Source organism: Orycteropus afer, unplaced genomic scaffold, assembly GCF_000298275.1.
Source record: "Orycteropus afer afer isolate SDZICR_OR568_19922 unplaced genomic scaffold, OryAfe1.0 scaffold00020, whole genome shotgun sequence".
NCBI classification, from domain to species: domain Eukaryota; kingdom Metazoa; phylum Chordata; class Mammalia; order Tubulidentata; family Orycteropodidae; genus Orycteropus; species Orycteropus afer.
Window position 1 is genome coordinate 12783558 of NW_006921607.1, and position 16837 is coordinate 12800394.

The 16837-nt window shown below is 45.7% G+C and overlaps 1 protein-coding gene across 1 annotated transcript; it reads left to right on the forward strand.

Annotated features, from left to right (window-relative positions):
* The first annotated feature begins 1329 nt into the window (after positions 1 to 1329).
* Positions 1330 to 15851, forward strand: TGIF2 (TGFB induced factor homeobox 2). Its single transcript, XM_007934633.2, has 2 exons — positions 1330 to 1521; positions 15330 to 15851. Exons 1-2 carry the CDS (start codon positions 1330 to 1332, stop codon positions 15849 to 15851), a joined length of 714 nt encoding a protein of 237 aa, XP_007932824.1.
* The last annotated feature ends 986 nt before the right edge of the window (positions 15852 to 16837 follow it).

Consider the following 16837-nt stretch of genomic DNA (forward strand, 5'->3'; position numbering starts at 1 on the left):
GGTGTGGAGCCCAGCAAACTGCCTGAATCCAAATCCTACTTGACTATATCTTAGCAGCAGTTTTTTTCTTTTTTAAATAAGAGCAGTATTGAGATAATTTTCACATATAATTCACCCACAGTATGCAGTTCAGTGTTTTTTAGTATACTTAGTATATGTGCATCACAGTCTAAAGAACATTTTTCTTACCGCGAAAAGAAACCCATCACCTTTAGCTATTATGGCCTTATTTTCCCCACCTCTGCAGCCTCTCCTCCCTAACCCTAAGCAACCACTAATCTGTTTCCTGTCTCTGTAGATTTCCCTATTCTGGACATTTCATATAAATGGAATCATATAGTATGGTCTTTTGCGACTGGCCCCTTTCACTTAGCATCATGTTTTCAAGGGTCATCCATGTTGTACAGTATCTTTTTTCCTTATCTGTGTGTGTGCTAAAATATAACTCCATTAATTTTTGTGGCCAAATATACTCCTTTATCTGGATATCAGGACAACCCCATGTGTGTAGAATAGAACTGCATTCAAAAGTTTTCAAAGGCTGTGACCTTTCAGGAACAGATTTGCCAGGCCTTTCTTTTGAGGGTCCTCTGGGTGAGTACGAACCACAAAGTTCTTGGTTAGCGTTACTGTTTGAACACCTGCATGGGGTCGCCATGAGTCAGAATCAGCTTGATGGCAACTTGTTTGGGTTTTTTGGATATATGGATAAGACCACATTTCGTTTCAGTGTTCATCAGTTGATGGACATTTTAATTGTTTACGCTTTTTGACTAACGTGAATAATGCTGTTAGGAACATTTGCATGCAAGGTTTTATGTGGACTCTGTTTCCATTTCTCATGTGTGTATACCTAGCAGTGGAATTGCTGTATCATATGGTAACTGTTTAACAGCAAGTAGAACCTTGGGCACTTTCTTAAATCTCTCTGGGCCTTAGTTTCCTCATCTATAAAATGATAATAGTTTCTCCCTCACAAGGGATTTGTGAGGATAGAATGCGATAATAAATGTAAACTGCTCAGTTCAGGGCCTGGAGAACAATAGACCTCAACATACCTATAATTATTTCTAGTCCTGGTATTGCTTATTAATGAGCTGGAGGGATTTTAGAATGGCCCCTTCTAGCTTGCCTTGGCTGTGGTATGGCCTGAGACTGAATCCTGACTCCCCAATTTCTGGCGCCCCAGGTGCTAGTAATGGAGTGTGTGTGTGTGTGTGTGTGTTGGGATACCAGGGAGAGAGAGAGAATGGTATTGATGTTCTCATCCTCTGTGTTGCTTGTCCCAGGATTGCTTGAGGCCCAGCCTAGCCCCTAGACACCCCTACCATGTCGGACAGTGATCTGGGCGAGGATGAAGGTCTCCTCTCCCTGGCGGGTAAGAGGAAGCGGCGAGGGAACCTGCCCAAGGAGTCCGTGAAGATCCTCCGGGACTGGCTGTACTTGCACCGCTACAACGCCTACCCCTCAGAGCAGGAGAAGCTGAGCCTTTCTGGACAGACCAACCTGTCCGTGCTGCAGGTAAGAAGGGGGGATTGGGAAAGGGGGAGTGATGGGACCTGGGTTCTAGTCTTGGGCCAGGTACCTCCCCCTCTTCTCCCTTCATTTTCTTCTTGGATCAGGTAAGAACACCCAGCCTGTGTGCCTTACAAAAAGAAAACAACAAACCCACTGCCATCAAGTCCATTGTGACTCATAGTGAACCCTGTAGGCAGAGTAGAACTGCCCCGTGGGGTTTCCAAGGCTATAAATCTTTATGGAAGCAGATTGCCTCATCTTTCTCCCCTAGAGCTGCTGGTGGGTTCAAACCACTGACCTTTTGGTTAGCAGCCCAGTGCTTTAACCACAGCACCACCAGAACTCCTTGTCTGCCTTAAAGGAAGACTAATGAAATGAGGTCATAGCAGGTATATTTCATACTCTGTAGAATTCTGAAGTGGGAAGAATCATCATTAATGCTGAAACCAAACCAAACCCACGGCAACTGAGTTGACTCCAACTCGTAGTGATCCTATAGGACAGAGCAGAACTGCCCCATAGGATTTCCAAGGCTATAAATCTTTACCGAAGCAGACTGACTTTTTTTTTTTTTTAAATGTGATTTGGGTAAAGATTTACAGAGCAAATTCACTTTCCATACGGCAGTTCACATATACTTTGTCTCATGTCATCGACCACAGTTTGCCACAATGCAACAGCTCCCCTTCCACTTCCTCCCCATAGTTACCTCTTCCCAGTATCCATCCCTCCATACTCTCCTGCACCCTGAGCTGTCTCCCTGTGCATAAGCAGCCCTTCCTTCTCCCATGATTGTTCTCTCCAGGGCATGTGTCTACTTGAGGTAAATGTTTAATTCACATGCCTGTACATTGTTTGGCTGGCAACCACAGGTGTGGGTTCAATTCCAGACCTGAAGGACAGCTAGGGGCCATAGTCTCAGTGGTTCCACCAGGCTCTATTGGACCAACAAACCTGGTCCTCACCTTCTTTTTTTTTTTTTTCCCTCCAAATGATTTTGAGTTTTGTTCCACATTGTTCTTCCTCTCTATCCAGGATCTCCTACATCCCTTCCAAGTGGATGACAGTGGTAGCCGGGCACTATCTAGTTCTTCTGGTCTCATAGTTGTATAGGTTGCAGATCGGATGGTGTACCAGTCGCTAGGACTGATTGTTTCCATTAATTTTGGTTTTCTTCTTTCTTCTTTGCTCTTGACGAGGAGAGACCCATCGTTGCATCTAGATGGCAGCTTGCTAGCTTTTAGGATCCCAGTTGCTACTTGCCAAAGTAGGAGGTGGAATGATGTTTTGTATAGTGTGTTATGCTAATTGAGCTCGGTGTCCCCTGTGACTATGGTCCCAAGCCCGCAGGTTCAACTACTCGGTCCCTCTGGGTAGCTGGCTGTGACCAAACAGTGACCACAACCTTGCCCCTTGTCAGCTCTACTATACACCTGGGAATTCTGATCATTCATATAAACTTATAGGACCACTGGCAGACTGACTTTTTACCGAAGGAGATCAACTCATCTTTCTCCCCCCAGAGTGGCTGGTGTGTTCAAACCACTAACCTTTTGGTTAGCAGCCTAATACTGTAACCACTTTGCCACCAGAGGTGTTCATTAATGCCAAAGTGTCCACAGTAACAATGAGCTCTTTGGTGGTGCTGCTGTGGTTAAAGCATTCAGCTGCTAACCAGAAAGCTGGTGGTTCAAACCCAGCAGCTGCACTGATGGAGAAAAATGAAGCAGTCTGTTTCTGTAAAGCTTTACAGCCTGGGAAACCCTGTGGTGTAGTTCTACTCTATCCTGTAGTGTTCTTATGAGTTGGAATTGACCTGATGGCAGTAGATGTGGTTCGATTTTCCCATATTAACACTGGATGCAAGTGAAGTCTGTGGGAAGGTGAGAAGGTATTTGAATGTCTGGAATTCAACCCCCACCCCCACAGCCATGTTTGGGTGGGGATTTGGTTATAGCAAGTATATCATGTGGATGAGAAATGAGTTGGAATCACTTTAAAAGAAAGGCAGAAGTCAGGGGCTCTGGGTTGAAAACACCATTCAGCTACATAGGCACTGTAGGCCAGGACCTGATTTCCCCATCTGTAAAGTGGGAGTTAGAATCTTCCCCTACCTGACTTGACTGGTATGAGGAATAGATTCAGAACTGGGTGTAAAAGTGCTTTGTAAACCATGCATATGGGCATGCTCAAAGATAGTATTTTTAAAAAACAAAAACATAGTCTTAAGTACTTTTTGTGTGGGCCATTACTTACCTCCAGATGCCTTTTCCTGGTAGTAAGCCTCACAATGAGTATTTGGTCCTTAGAATTCCTGTCTTCACTTGCTGGGCAGTGCATAAGTGTAGCCTGTCTACGAGAGGCTCTAGAGTCACAGACTTTGACTCTGTTCCCATCTTCTCCCCAAGAGGAAGCCTGGACATTGATCAAGTCACTCTCTCCTCTCTTGAGCCTCTCTCCCTGGGTCCTTGAACCTCTGGCCTTTAGTCCTTCTCCCTTCATTCTTGTCTTAGTTCTTGTCTGAACAAGAGTCATGATTGCAGCACTTTAATAGGATGTAAGGAAGAAGGACTGAGAAAAGTTCAAGGCTCATGTAGTCAGTCAAGTTGGGTGCTGTGAATACGGACAGACCTCGTGGGACGTAAGGTCTTGGGCAGACCCAAGGTGTCTAGTAGTGTCTAGCATTCCACCGATGAACCTCTTCAGCACTCGCACTGTGCCTTGCTCTGTGCTATGCAGGACTGGGGTCCCAGAGAGGGATTAGACACATTCCTACCCTCAAGGAGTATCTAATTTGGAGGTGGTAGGGGTGGTGGAGCAGACCTGCCCACTAATGTTTGCAAACAATGGTCACTGCTGGGATAGAAGGTAGTGGAGACCCAGGCAAGGTTCTGAGCCAGGCTGGAGCCTGAGAGCTAGGATTGCCTAGATCTATAGCATCTTTGCTGGTTTTCTGGGCTCCAGCCTTATTCCATCAGTGCATCCTCTTGGACACAAAAATGCCATGGACCCCACTATCCTCAGGATAGGGTCAAAATTCTAAGAGTTTACCAGCCTTATCAATTAGTTCCTCTTAAGATCCTGGGTCCTTGAACCTCTGGCCTTTAGTCCTTCTCCCTTGGTTCTTGTCTTAGTTATTTCATGCTGCTGTAACAGAAGTACCACAAGAGGATGGCTTTAAAAAACAAAAGTCTATATTCTCACAGTTCAGGAGGCTAGAAGTCCAAATTTAGGGTACCAGCTCTAGGGGAAGGCTTTCTGTCTGTCAGCTCTAGAGGGAAGGTCCTTGTGTCTTAAGCTTCTGCTTCCTGGTTCTTTGGAGATCTCCGTATGTCTGGGTGTCTGTTTTACCTCCTCTCTATTTGCTTAATCTGCTGGGTTTTATACCTTGTAAGAGATTAACTTGACACACTCTTCACTACTGCCTCACTGACAGAACAAAGACAACCCATTCCCAAATGAGGTTATAACAAAGGCATAAACCACAAAAAAAAAAACCCCAAAAACAGCTCACTGCCATCCATTCAGTTCCAAATCATAGCAACCCCCATTGGGTTTTCAAGGCAGTAAATCTTTACAGAAGTAGATTGCCCCGTCTTCCTTCCATGGAGTGGCTGGTGGGTTTGAACCGCCAACCTTCTGGTTAGTAATCAGATGCCTTAGGCACTGCATCACCAGAGCTCCTTAACCAACAGGCATAGAGGTTGGGATTTACAACACATATCTTTTGAGAACACATTAAAATCCATAACATTCTACCCTTTTAAACCAAAACCAAACCTGCCATTGAGTCGATTCTGACTCATAGCAACCCCGATTGGGTTTCTACAGTGGTAAATCTTTACGGAAGTAGATTGCCCCGTATTCCTTCTGCATATTGGCTGGTACATTTGAACCATTCCCTTGGACACAGTCCAGCGCCACCAGAGGTACTGGTACTGTGCCACCAGAGCATATACTTCCTGTGTACAAAACAGATTCACCCTGTCATGTCTTCCCAAAGTCTTAAATCAACTCCAAGTTTAAAATTTCATTTTCTGAATCCTCTGAGTCAAACATGGGTGAAATTTGGGGTGTATTCCATCCTGAGGTGGAATTCCTTTTCATCTGTGAACTTGTGAAATCTAGATTACAAATTAATTGGTTTCCAAAGTACGATGGGGGAACCAAGCACAAGGCAGAAATGGTGCTCTGGCCACCATGCCCCTGGCACACCCTAACTGCAGCCCCACATGTAAGAGGTTAAGCAAGCAGAGGAAAGATGCCAGAATACATGGAGACCTCCAGCAAACCAGGAGGCAGAAACTGAAGAGACCAGGACCTTCCAGAGCCAACAGAAGAAAAATCCCTTCTCCTAGGGCCAGGACCCTGAATTTGGACTTCTAGCTTCCCTAAACTATGAGAAAATAAATTCTGTTTGTTATACCCATCCATTTGGGGTACTTCTTGTATAGCAGCACTAGATAACTAAAACGGCTCTGAAGAACTAGCTGCAGTCCTGGCCTTTCGTTACCTAGCTCACTCTAAGCATCTGTTTCTTATGAAAGAGTTCTCTGACCTCTGGCCTAGGTTTTGGGTCACTACTGATATTCTCATTGTGCCTCATTCCTTTTAAACCATTTGTCACACTGTCCTGCAATTGCTGTCTGTCAGAGAGATTGTTTCTCAGGTCTGAGTAATGTACCAATTCCTTTTAAAGAAAATGTTTTTCATGAACTTTCCTCCCTCTAACATATCAACTTGAATCATTTTTATTATCACATCACTTAAGTATGTACCAACATAAAGCTGTTTAAAAAAAGAAAAAAAAGACTTGTTTTTAATTCAGACACAACTATAAAAGCAAGCAGTTTTATAGAGTGAGTAAATGTAAAACCAATGAAATTCTCTGTAACTGTGTTTAAAGTGGTGGAGGGTAGTTTGCTGAGTCTGAACTGTGTGGTGTGTAGTGTGACAGACTATATTTTGAGTTGAGTCTATTGCTGTGGGCCATGATGTTCCTACTTTAATCAAAATGAAAATGCAAAGCCAAAACATTCTTGCGGACAACTAGTAGACACCCTAAGATGTCATAGCCACAGAACCCACTTGGAGAAATATGGGTCTAGGGCAATGAGTAACCATTAAAGGCTTCTGAAGAGGGACAGGCAGGGGCTCCAGCACCCCCTGGTGGGAGGGGCTCTAGTGGCACCACCCTGCTAGAGTCATGCTGAGAGTTAGGAATAGTGGGGGCAAACTGCCTGTCCTTGGATAGAAACTCTGCAGTGAGTCCCAAATCCAGCCCAGCCTACACATCGCCTTGGAGGCCTTGCAGCCACCTAAAATTCCCTTATTGAGAACTGATAACTTCTTCTCCAAGCTGTTTACTTTTCTTTCCTCTTAATAGCTCCTTTAGTCAGTCACCAGTTCCTATACATTGTACCTTTAAATATCCTGGAATATGGCATCATTCCCATCTTGGTCCAAACCCTAATTGCATCATCACTTGTCATTCTCCTACTTAAAACCCTTCCATGGTTCCCACTGCCCTAATGACATCACCTGTCCCTGTCTGTGTCTTGGGCCTCATCCCTTGCCAGCCGTGTTCCTGCCTCATGGCTGCTGTCCTGGACTGCTTTTCTTCCACCTCTGGCTTCGTCATTGTCACCTGACCCTAAAAGAGATCTGTACTTGCTTGTTTGGATCACCCTAAATCTAGAGCGAGGAGCCCTGGTGGTGCACTGGTTAAGTGCTTGGCTGCCGAAAGGTCAACAGTTTGAACCGACCATGCCAGCTGTTCCACAGGAGAAAGATGTGGCAGTCTGCTTCCGTAAAGATTACAACTTTAGAAGCCCTGTGGCGCAGTTCTACTGTCATATAGGGTCCTATGAGTTGGAATTGACTCAATGGCATTGGTTTTTTTAAACTCTAGACCACCACCGATCTATCAGTTTGTCCTATTGTGGTGTGTTATGTGTTGTTTCAATGCTGCAAGCCATGCCAGTGATATTTCAGATATCAACAGGTTCACCCATGGTGGACAGGGTGCAGTAGAGCTTCAAACTAACACTAGGAGGAAAGGCCTGGCAATCTACTTCTAAAAATTAGCCAATGAAAATCTTAATCATCACAACAGAATATCGTCCGATATACTTCTGGAAGATGAGCCCCCTAGGCTGGAAGACATTCAGAATACACAGTGGGAGCATAGCAGTGGTGATGCTGGAGAAGAATATTAAATATACCATGTACTGCCAGAAGAATGAACAAATCTGCCTTGAAGGAAATAAAGCCAAAATGCTCCTAAGAAGTGAAGATGGTGAGACTTTGTCTTGCTTACTTTAGATATGTCATCAGGAGGGACCAATCGCTGGAGAAGGATGACATGCTTGGTAAAGTAGACAGGGTCATGGAAAACAAGGGAAGACCGGAAGACCTTAATCAATGAGATGGAGTGATACAGTGACTGCAGCAGTGGGCTCAAACGGAACAGTTGTGTGGATGGCATAGGACCAGGCAACACTGTTCATAAGGTGGCTGTGCGTTGAAGCCGACTTGACGGCAACCGACAACAAAAACTCTAGAGTAGGAGCCTTGTCCTCCTGTCCTTGCTGCATCTCCTAGGTGCTGACGGGACAGAAAATGAAGTGTTGAGAATATCAACAGATAGGAGCTCAGAAGCAAGAAAATTAAGTGACTCCTCAATCAGGAAAGACTAAGTCCCTGGAGGCATCTTTTTCCTTTGTATTTAATTTTTAAAGTTTAAACATCTTTTATTAAGGACATTTTCAGCTATCCACAAAAGAGAATATTGTAATGAGCCCCAGTACCAACACCTGGCTTCCACAACCATCAACATTTTGCCAAGCTTGTTTTCTCTCTCCCTGGGGGCGTCTCTTTTGTCTGTTTCCTTTAACCCGCCCAGGAGCACTCATTAGCAAGTCAATGAATCATTTGACTAACTGGTTTGCTGGTACATGCCAGGGGCTAGGCTGTTATGAGAGTAAGGGAGGGGGAAAAAAAAGGCTTTTGTGAAGGATTTTCACAGGTTCCTGTGAAATCCTCTAAGCCTGATTGGTTGGACTAGGTCTGTCTGGTTTTCAAATCTATGGGGCTCCCTTTTTGGGGAAGGAAAGATTAGTATGGCAGGTAGGGTTCTGGTCCCAGTTCCTTCGTTCTCTAATGGTGTTGAGGTGTTCTGGGTGCGGGACACAGTGGAAGAAAGAACAGGCACCACCATCTCTTGCCCTCAGGCAGCCTCCTGGGGAAGGAAGTCATTTTTTAAAGAACCAAAAATTCTGTGTAATCATGTAATACCAATGTGGTGAGTGTTTTTTCCTACCTGTTAGGTGGTAAGAAAGCAGCTGAGCCACCCTGGTGTGGGATTGGATAGGCTTCTTCTGGGAGGCCATATCTGAATGGAGCCAGAAAGGGACTGGGGGTGAAAAGGGACCTGCAGAGGCTATATGGCTGGCTGTGTGGTCAAGGGGTGGCCTGAGCTGGCCACAAAGTGCCACTTACTGCCTTTAGTATAATCTAGAGCTTCTCGTTAGCTCTGGCTACAAAGCTAGTTGCTTAGATCCCTTTCACAAGCAACCCCTGTCTCAAGGCCTTTCATTTGTCTATTTTTTTTTTTTGAGTTTCTGTGTAAGCTTTTTGGGCCAGATCTCAAGACAGTTAAAAACCAGTAGGCTAGATCAGTGGTTCCTAAACTTGGGCATCTGAATTCTCTGGGGTGCTTGTTTCAATATACAAATTCCTGATGCTTCCACCACCACCCCATAGGGTGAAAAAAGAAGAGAAATTGCTTAACAATTCCTAAAAATCACCCCCACAGTGATTCTAATACAGCTTAGCTTGCGCTTCCACCTTGTTTGGGAAAGGCCTCTCCATGCCTTCACTTCTCGCCCTCTGTAGCTTCTGTCTTTCACAGCTAAAAAGAAATTAATACACTTGACTCTGCCTTGGTCACATGTCCTGCTCCCATCCTCGTGGCCTTCAGCAGCTTCCTGGGTATATCCCCCCTCTGTTCCCATTTGTCAGTGTGCTTCCTCTCATGTCCTTCATCTCAGCCACTGATGGGGGAGGGAAAAACCAACAGGGCAGCGGCCTTTTTTTTTTTTTTTTTTTTAGAAACTGGCTTTTAGGTACCCCAGTCCCACACATGCACAGCATCCAGCCTGCGTTTTGCCATATCAATCACAGAATTCACCTTGGCATTCTCCCTTACTGCCTCTCCAAGGATCTTAAGTGGGGGCAAGTCACATGCTCTTGTACTGACTCAGGCATGTGGGTTTGGGTCAGTGGAAAGGGCTATAGGAAACCTCTAGCCTGTTATCACAGTTGGCAGTGGTGGGCACACTCAGGCCCCCCTCAACTGTGCTTTTCTATTGGATGAGGAGACAAAACAGAGCCAGTGGGCTCCAAGTTTTCTGTGGACTAGGGTACACAGGTTGGGGATGGGGTGGAGGCTTTTCTTGGGTTCTTAGAATCATAAGCCAAAGTGGCTAGTTGCCCACACAACTGCTAGCAAACCACCAAGGCTCCACTCTGAGACTGCTCTCAATAAGAACCATCCCAGGGCACTGTGACCCAGCCATTTCACCTACATATAGGGGGTCAGGTGGAGAAGGTGTGGTTCTTTTGTAGCACAGGTAATTGAAGTTTGAAAAAACCACATGGGGGTCAAGAAAGAAGCCTGAGCAAGAAGGGAAGGGCTGTTGTCTCCCTGCCCATTGTGGTCCTCTGATCCAGGGCCTGTTATTTCTTCACTTGTTTGAATAAAATGGAGATCATCATACAGCCTGCCTATATGGGCTGTTGAAGACTAAAGTATAATTAGATGGGAAATGTTTAGGACAGCATCTGACTTTTGTATTCAGCGGGTGTTTGTTATTAAATTACATTGATTGTATACCTTCCGTTTGGTGAGAGGCAGCAAAGCAAAGTGAGGACAGCTGTGGGGGCCCTAACCCAGGAGACCTGCGCTTGAATTCCAGCTATGCCACTTGTTGGCTATGTGACTTTGGCCAAGTTATTTCATCTCTCTGAGTTCTTTGGGAACACTACATACTACCTTTCAGGCTTGTGTGATTAAATGTAATGCAGGTGAGAGAGCTGGCATGATACCAGGTTATCAAAGGTGCCTAACAGAAGTTGGTTCCCTTTCTTCATCTTAGCTCTTTAGCCCTGCCTGAAACCCAACCACTGCCATTGAGTTGATACCTACTCACAGCAGCTCCCCTGCAACTTGAGTCAGGATTCATCTGAGTGTCGTAGATGTCTGCTGTGCATGTGTGTTCAGTTGCACTGGGAGGATCACAGAAGTGATGGAGATGAGAACCTCATGGGCAGAGTGCTCCCGGGCTGGAAAGGAGAGGGAATGAAGTGCCACCAGAGTATTTTGGCTCTGCCTTGCCCAGGAACCTTCCAGCCTGGCAGGACCAAGGGCTTGATGGTATCCCTGAGTCACCTAGAAAAAAAGCCAAGCCCTCTCCAAGTGCTAGTTCCTGTAATAGGTGTCTGTCCACTTGAATGGATGGAGCCCATAGGAAGGTAGTAGTGTACATGGGATGGGCAAAGTCTTGTGTCTTTCCCCTACTTCAGCTGGTGCTTGTTGTTGTTATTTGCCATCGAGTTGGCCGCGACTCATAGCGACCCCTCCTTGGGTTTTCAAGGCAGTATCGCTACGGAAGTAGGAATGCCCAACCTTCCTTCTGAGGAGTGGCTGGTGTCAGCTGGTGCTTACTTAATATGTATTCTGTAAGTATCTGTGGATAACTTGAGAGGAGAGAAGAAACAGGCCCAGGGAAAGGACATACATTGAAAGTCAGTCCACAGTTTAGACCCTGTGTTAGATTCCTAGGGCTCCCTTAACAAAACCACAGACTAGGTGGCTAAGAGTAACAGAAATTTATTTTCTCACAACTGGAGCCCAGAAAATCAAAGTCAAGATTTCATCAGGGCCATGCTCCCTCTGAAGGCTTAAGGGAAGGATCCTTCTTTCCCTCTTCCTAGCATCTGGGCTCCCAGCAATCCTTGGCATTCCTTGGCTTGTAGCTCTATCACTCCACTCTCTTCCTCTTTCTCCATAGGGTCTTTTCTTCCCTGTGTATATCTCTGTGTATCTTCTTATAAGGACATAAATCACTGGATTTAGTGCCTCCTCTAATCTAGTATGACCTTAATTAATCACAACTGCAAAGACCCTATTTCCCAATAAGGTCACATTCTTGAGGTTCTGAGTGGACATGAGTTTTCAGGGCACTTTTCAGCTACTTAGAGACCCCTTAGCTGTTTGCCCATAGTATTTTGACCTAGTAAGATAAGCCCTGCCTACTTCTAAGCTCACTACCTACTATTACACCTTTGTCAGTTCCTCAGGCCAAACTTCTGCCTCAGGAACTTGGCATTTACTGTTTCTCTTTTGAGAACATTCTTCCCTTAGCTTTCTGTATGCCTGGCTCTTCGTATCCTCTGGATCTCAGCCTTCCCAGGCATCTTATGTATAGAAGTCTCTCTTGTTCTTAATGCCTGCCCTTTTATTCCTGTCTGTTTCCTTGTTAGAACATATAGTTGATATGCACCTATTTGTTTATTACCAGTCTCCATGAAGAGATGGGCTGAAAGCTCCACTCCACAGGTAGAGTGCATGTCTCTCTAATTCTCAAAAGCATCCTTAGCACCAAGAAAGAACTGGGCCTGGCCATGATAGGCATTCAGTAAATATGTGGACAAACAAGCAGCTTTGAAAGGAGGAGCAGCAGGAAGGCTGAGAAGTATTAACTTGACTGTTCCTAGTGAATAAAATACCTGGAAATCTGGGGCCCTGTGACACCTTCAGATGCAAAGAAGAATGACTCCTGCTCCCCCAAATCCGATGGCCCAAGCTTGGAGACTACTGGCTGGAGGTGGACTCCAGGCGGACTTCACCAGGCAGAGCCTTAGGTGTGTTCCTCAGGAAAATCTAAGTTAATCAAACTTACCTCATAGGGCTGGTGTGATTACCAGAAGAAAATTCTATAGATGTGCAAAACCAAATCCATTGCTATGGAGTCAAGTCTGACTTACAAGAACCGTATAGGTCAGCTGTCCCATAGGGTTTCCAAGGCTAGAGGTCTTTATGGAAGCAGACTACCACATCTTCTGTGGCACAGCTGGTAGGTTTGAACCACTGACCTTTCTGTTAGCAGCAGGGTGCTTAACCACTCTGCCACCAGCACTCCTCCGTAGATGAACCAAACCCAACCCACTGCCATTGAGTTGATTCCTACTCATAGCAGCCCTATAGGACAGGAATAGAACTCCCTCATACGGTTTCCAAGGCAAAATCTTTTTGGAAGCAGTCTGCCTCATCTTTCTCCAACGGACTGGCTGGTAGGTTTGAACCACTGATCTTTTGGCTAGCAGCCGAATGCTTTAATCACTGCCCTACCAGAGATAACAGTAAATGGTAGCTTCTGGTGAACTCTTCACAGGAGGGGGCTCCCAGAAAGATGCCTAGGGGTAATGGGTACCTACCCTGCCCTACCCCCCAAACATTATTCACCCACAGTTTGTAATATTTCTTCTCCCTGCTGCTTCTGAGTTGGCAAAAGTGATTATAATCAGGTGGCTCCTTAGTAGAGGGTAAGAAGGAGAAAGACCTGGAAAAGATGATAGGAAGTTGTATTTGCCTTTTTAATTAAAGAGTTAGGAGCTCTGGTAGCATAGTGCCTAAGGCACTTGACTGCTAACCAGAAGGCTGGCAGTTCATACCCACCAGCCACTCCTCAGAAGGCAGGGTGGGCAATCTACTTCCATAGTAATGCTGCCTCGGCAACCCAAGGAGGGGTCGCTATGAATTGGGTTGCACTCGTTAGCACATAACAACAACAACAACAATGAAAGAGTTGGAGTTTTAAAACAGGTTGTTTATTCATGAGCTTACACTAGCCATGCAGCTGAGTAACCTTTCTAATTTAATCTGTAACTGTTTCTAATTAATGCCCAAGTGAGCTGCTATAAAACTGGTCTTGTCATATCTGTAGGCCATTAAGAATTAATTAGGGGAAAAGCAGGCAGCAGTGGTTGATGTTTTTTGGATGGTCAGGAACAATGCCATGACTAGGTGCTTGCTGCACTCTGATGTACAGAAACTGTATTCATGCTCTTTTTGAACAGTGTGTCAACTCCTTATGGTGCATCCATTCATGTAGGAAAAGGGACTGTGTGAGAGCCTATACCAGCCTGGGTGCAGAGATGTCTTTAGAACCTATTTCCTTGTCTCTGGCCCTACCTCCAATATCTTAGATCAACCAAGATTTAAAGTAGTGGGCATTCTCTAGGTGGAGGAGAGGACATTCCAGAAAGAAGGAATGTCATGTGCAAAGGCCTGGAACTTGTGTGGAAAAAAAGAGCAGGGCTGGAATGAGAGCTGGTACACTTTCTCATGCTGAAGGATACAAGGGATAGTGTCCACGTGGCTGGAAACATAGGCCATGACAAGGGAGGATTTTAACACCCAGACTGAGGACTCTGCACTTGATCATGTAGACGGTAGGTGACAAATAGCTGTTTTCTGGAAGAATGACAGTCATTGGTATTTAGAAAGAGAATTGACAACCAGTGAAGAGGCTGTATTGGAGAGCCATGAAACTGGGGCTATTTAAGAGCCCAGATACATAAAGGGCAGGATGCTAGATGTGTCTCCCAAACCAGATGGTAACTTCCTAAACAGTAAGGTCCTATATTTGACTTCCATTTGTTTCCTTGACAAACAGATATACGATGGGCTTTGTAGCATACCACTTACAGTTGAGAAATTACATGCCTGTTCAAATTTCATGCATGGGTCCAAAAACAATACACAGTTAGACAACAATAGGGTCAAGTTTAGTATAGCTTTCTCAACATCTTATGGGGAAAAGACTTGAGGATGTTAGTTGAAGACACATATTCACCTGGAGCCACTGGTCTTGATTTTACCTGGACATAAGAATAATGTGTCTTCTAAATGATAGCTCCCTGGTGCTTCATGGTTCTCTAGCCTGCTCTCTTCATTCCACCCACATCCAATTTCCCAGATAATTCATACATTTGTTCTCTTCTCACCTCCTCTCTTAATAGAACCCAACCTACTAACCCAGCTCCCTACTCCCACTCTGTTTTCCACATACCAAAACCCTCCTATGTCTCCCTATTGCCCTCAGAATATAAAACCAAATCCTTACCATAAGAGGCAGCCTGTGATTACCAGTCTTAAGCCCCAGCCGTACTGTCCATCTTTCTCTGAGTTCCTCATAGGCACTCTGCTACCAGGACTTTGCACAGGTTGATCCCTCTAAATCGAATGCTCTTCTCCCTTTCTACTCCTCACCTAAATACTTCAGATCTCAGTTTAAGAGTCATTTCTTCAGAGAATACTTCCCTAAGTCCACAAAGACTAGATTTGGTATAGTGCCTAAGGCATTTGATTGCTAAACAGAAGGGTAGTGGTTCAAACCCACCAGCTACTCCGTGCAAGGAAGACTGGGCAATTTTCTTCTGTAAAGATTTACCATCTCAGAAGCCCAAAAGGGGTCACTATGAGTTGGAATTGATTCGATGGCAGTGAGTTTGAGTTTTTGTTAACTGTCCTAAACAGCACTGAGTAGCTTCCCTTCATTGGCCAAATCACAGTTGGTTTTACATTCATTTGTATAATGTCTTGTTTAACTGCCTCTGCACTGTGAACCTCTGTGAGGGCTGGGATCTTTTGTGTTTGCTGCTCTGTCTGGGGCCTAAAATGTACTGGATCTGTCACAGCTATTTCCATTGCATGAATTGATCATAGTCTCTTACACTCATTTCAGATATGTAACTGGTTTATCAATGCCCGCCGGCGGCTTCTCCCAGACATGCTTCGGAAGGATGGCAAAGACCCTAACCAATTCACCATTTCCCGCCGGGGGGGTAAGGCCTCAGATGTGGCCCTCCCCCGGGGCAGCAGCCCCTCAGTGATGGCTGTGTCTGTACCAGCCCCCACCAATGTGCTCTCCTTGTCCGTGTGTTCCATGCCACTTCACCCAGGCCAAGGGGAGAAGCCAGCAGCCTCCTTCCCACAAGGGGAGCTGGAGTCCCCCAAGTCCTTGGTGACCCCTGGTAGCACACTCACCCTGCTTACCAGAGCTGAGGCCGGAAGCCCTACAGGTGGACTCTTCAACACGCCACCACCCACACCTCCAGAGCAGGACAAGGACGACTTCAGCAGCTTCCAGCTGCTGGTGGAGGTGGCACTACAGCGGGCTGCTGAGATGGAGCTTCAGAAGCAGCAGGACCTGTCACCACCCTTGCTGCACACTCCCATCTCCCTAGTCTCCGAAAACCCCAAGTAGGCATCTGCCGGCAGGGGTGCTCGAGGTTCGAGCTAGTTGTCCTGGGTTTCCGTTTTGGTTCCCTTTCATAACAGAGTTCTCTATGCATCACTGCCAAACACCAGGATCGTCTGCTCTGTCCAGAGATCTTCAGCAGGAAGATGCCAGGTGGCGTCACTGCACTGTGACGAGGGCCTCTCCTCACTGACTGCCGCGTCTCCAGGCCTCTTCACAGTGATGGAACCACGCGATCGGAGACAGGCATGGTGCTGCTGCTGCTGCTTCTCCAGAGACTCCCCGGGTTACCTTTGTTCCAGCCTGGGCTGGGCTCGGGAAACCTGCCAAGTTCATACCTATGCTGGTTCCAAGTTGTCCCTGAGGGGGGACCTCTTTAAGCCAGGTGTGGACATTCCAAGTTCATAAGTGTGAACAAAAGAAAAGAGGAAGTCAGCAGATGTAACAGAACCGACTCCAGTTGAATGTTTAGATTTTCGCTAACCTCTGTTTATTTTCCCCTTTTTGCTGTGGATTAATGGGACTAGTTAGCTCAGGTGTGGGGAATGAGAGTGTGTTGCGGGATGGAGTCTGATGAACTGGGAATGAGCCACCACTGCAACTGGTGATTGTTTTATAAGGAAGGACGTGCTTTTATTTGGGGGACCAGCTAAATCGCAGTAGTGTGAAAATTCCAAATGGTTGTTTAATTACTGGTTGGTTTACCAAAAAAGAAAGAAAACTTTTATGGGCTTTGGCTTTTCTGCATTAGGCACAGAAGGGGACAAAGTCACAGCCAAGGTAGAAGGTCCACCAGAAAATTTGACCAAACCTAGGCACAGCGCAGAGAAGGATAATAAAACCAGAGAGGTGTGGTGGTTTTTTTTTTTTTTTTAACGGTATTGGGGGGTGGGGGAGGTAAGCTAGATTGAGGCAGCGGGATTTTTTTTGTTGTTGTTGTTTTCCTCTCTTTAATGTTTTCCTCCATTTCTTTATTCCTGATTGCTTTGCCC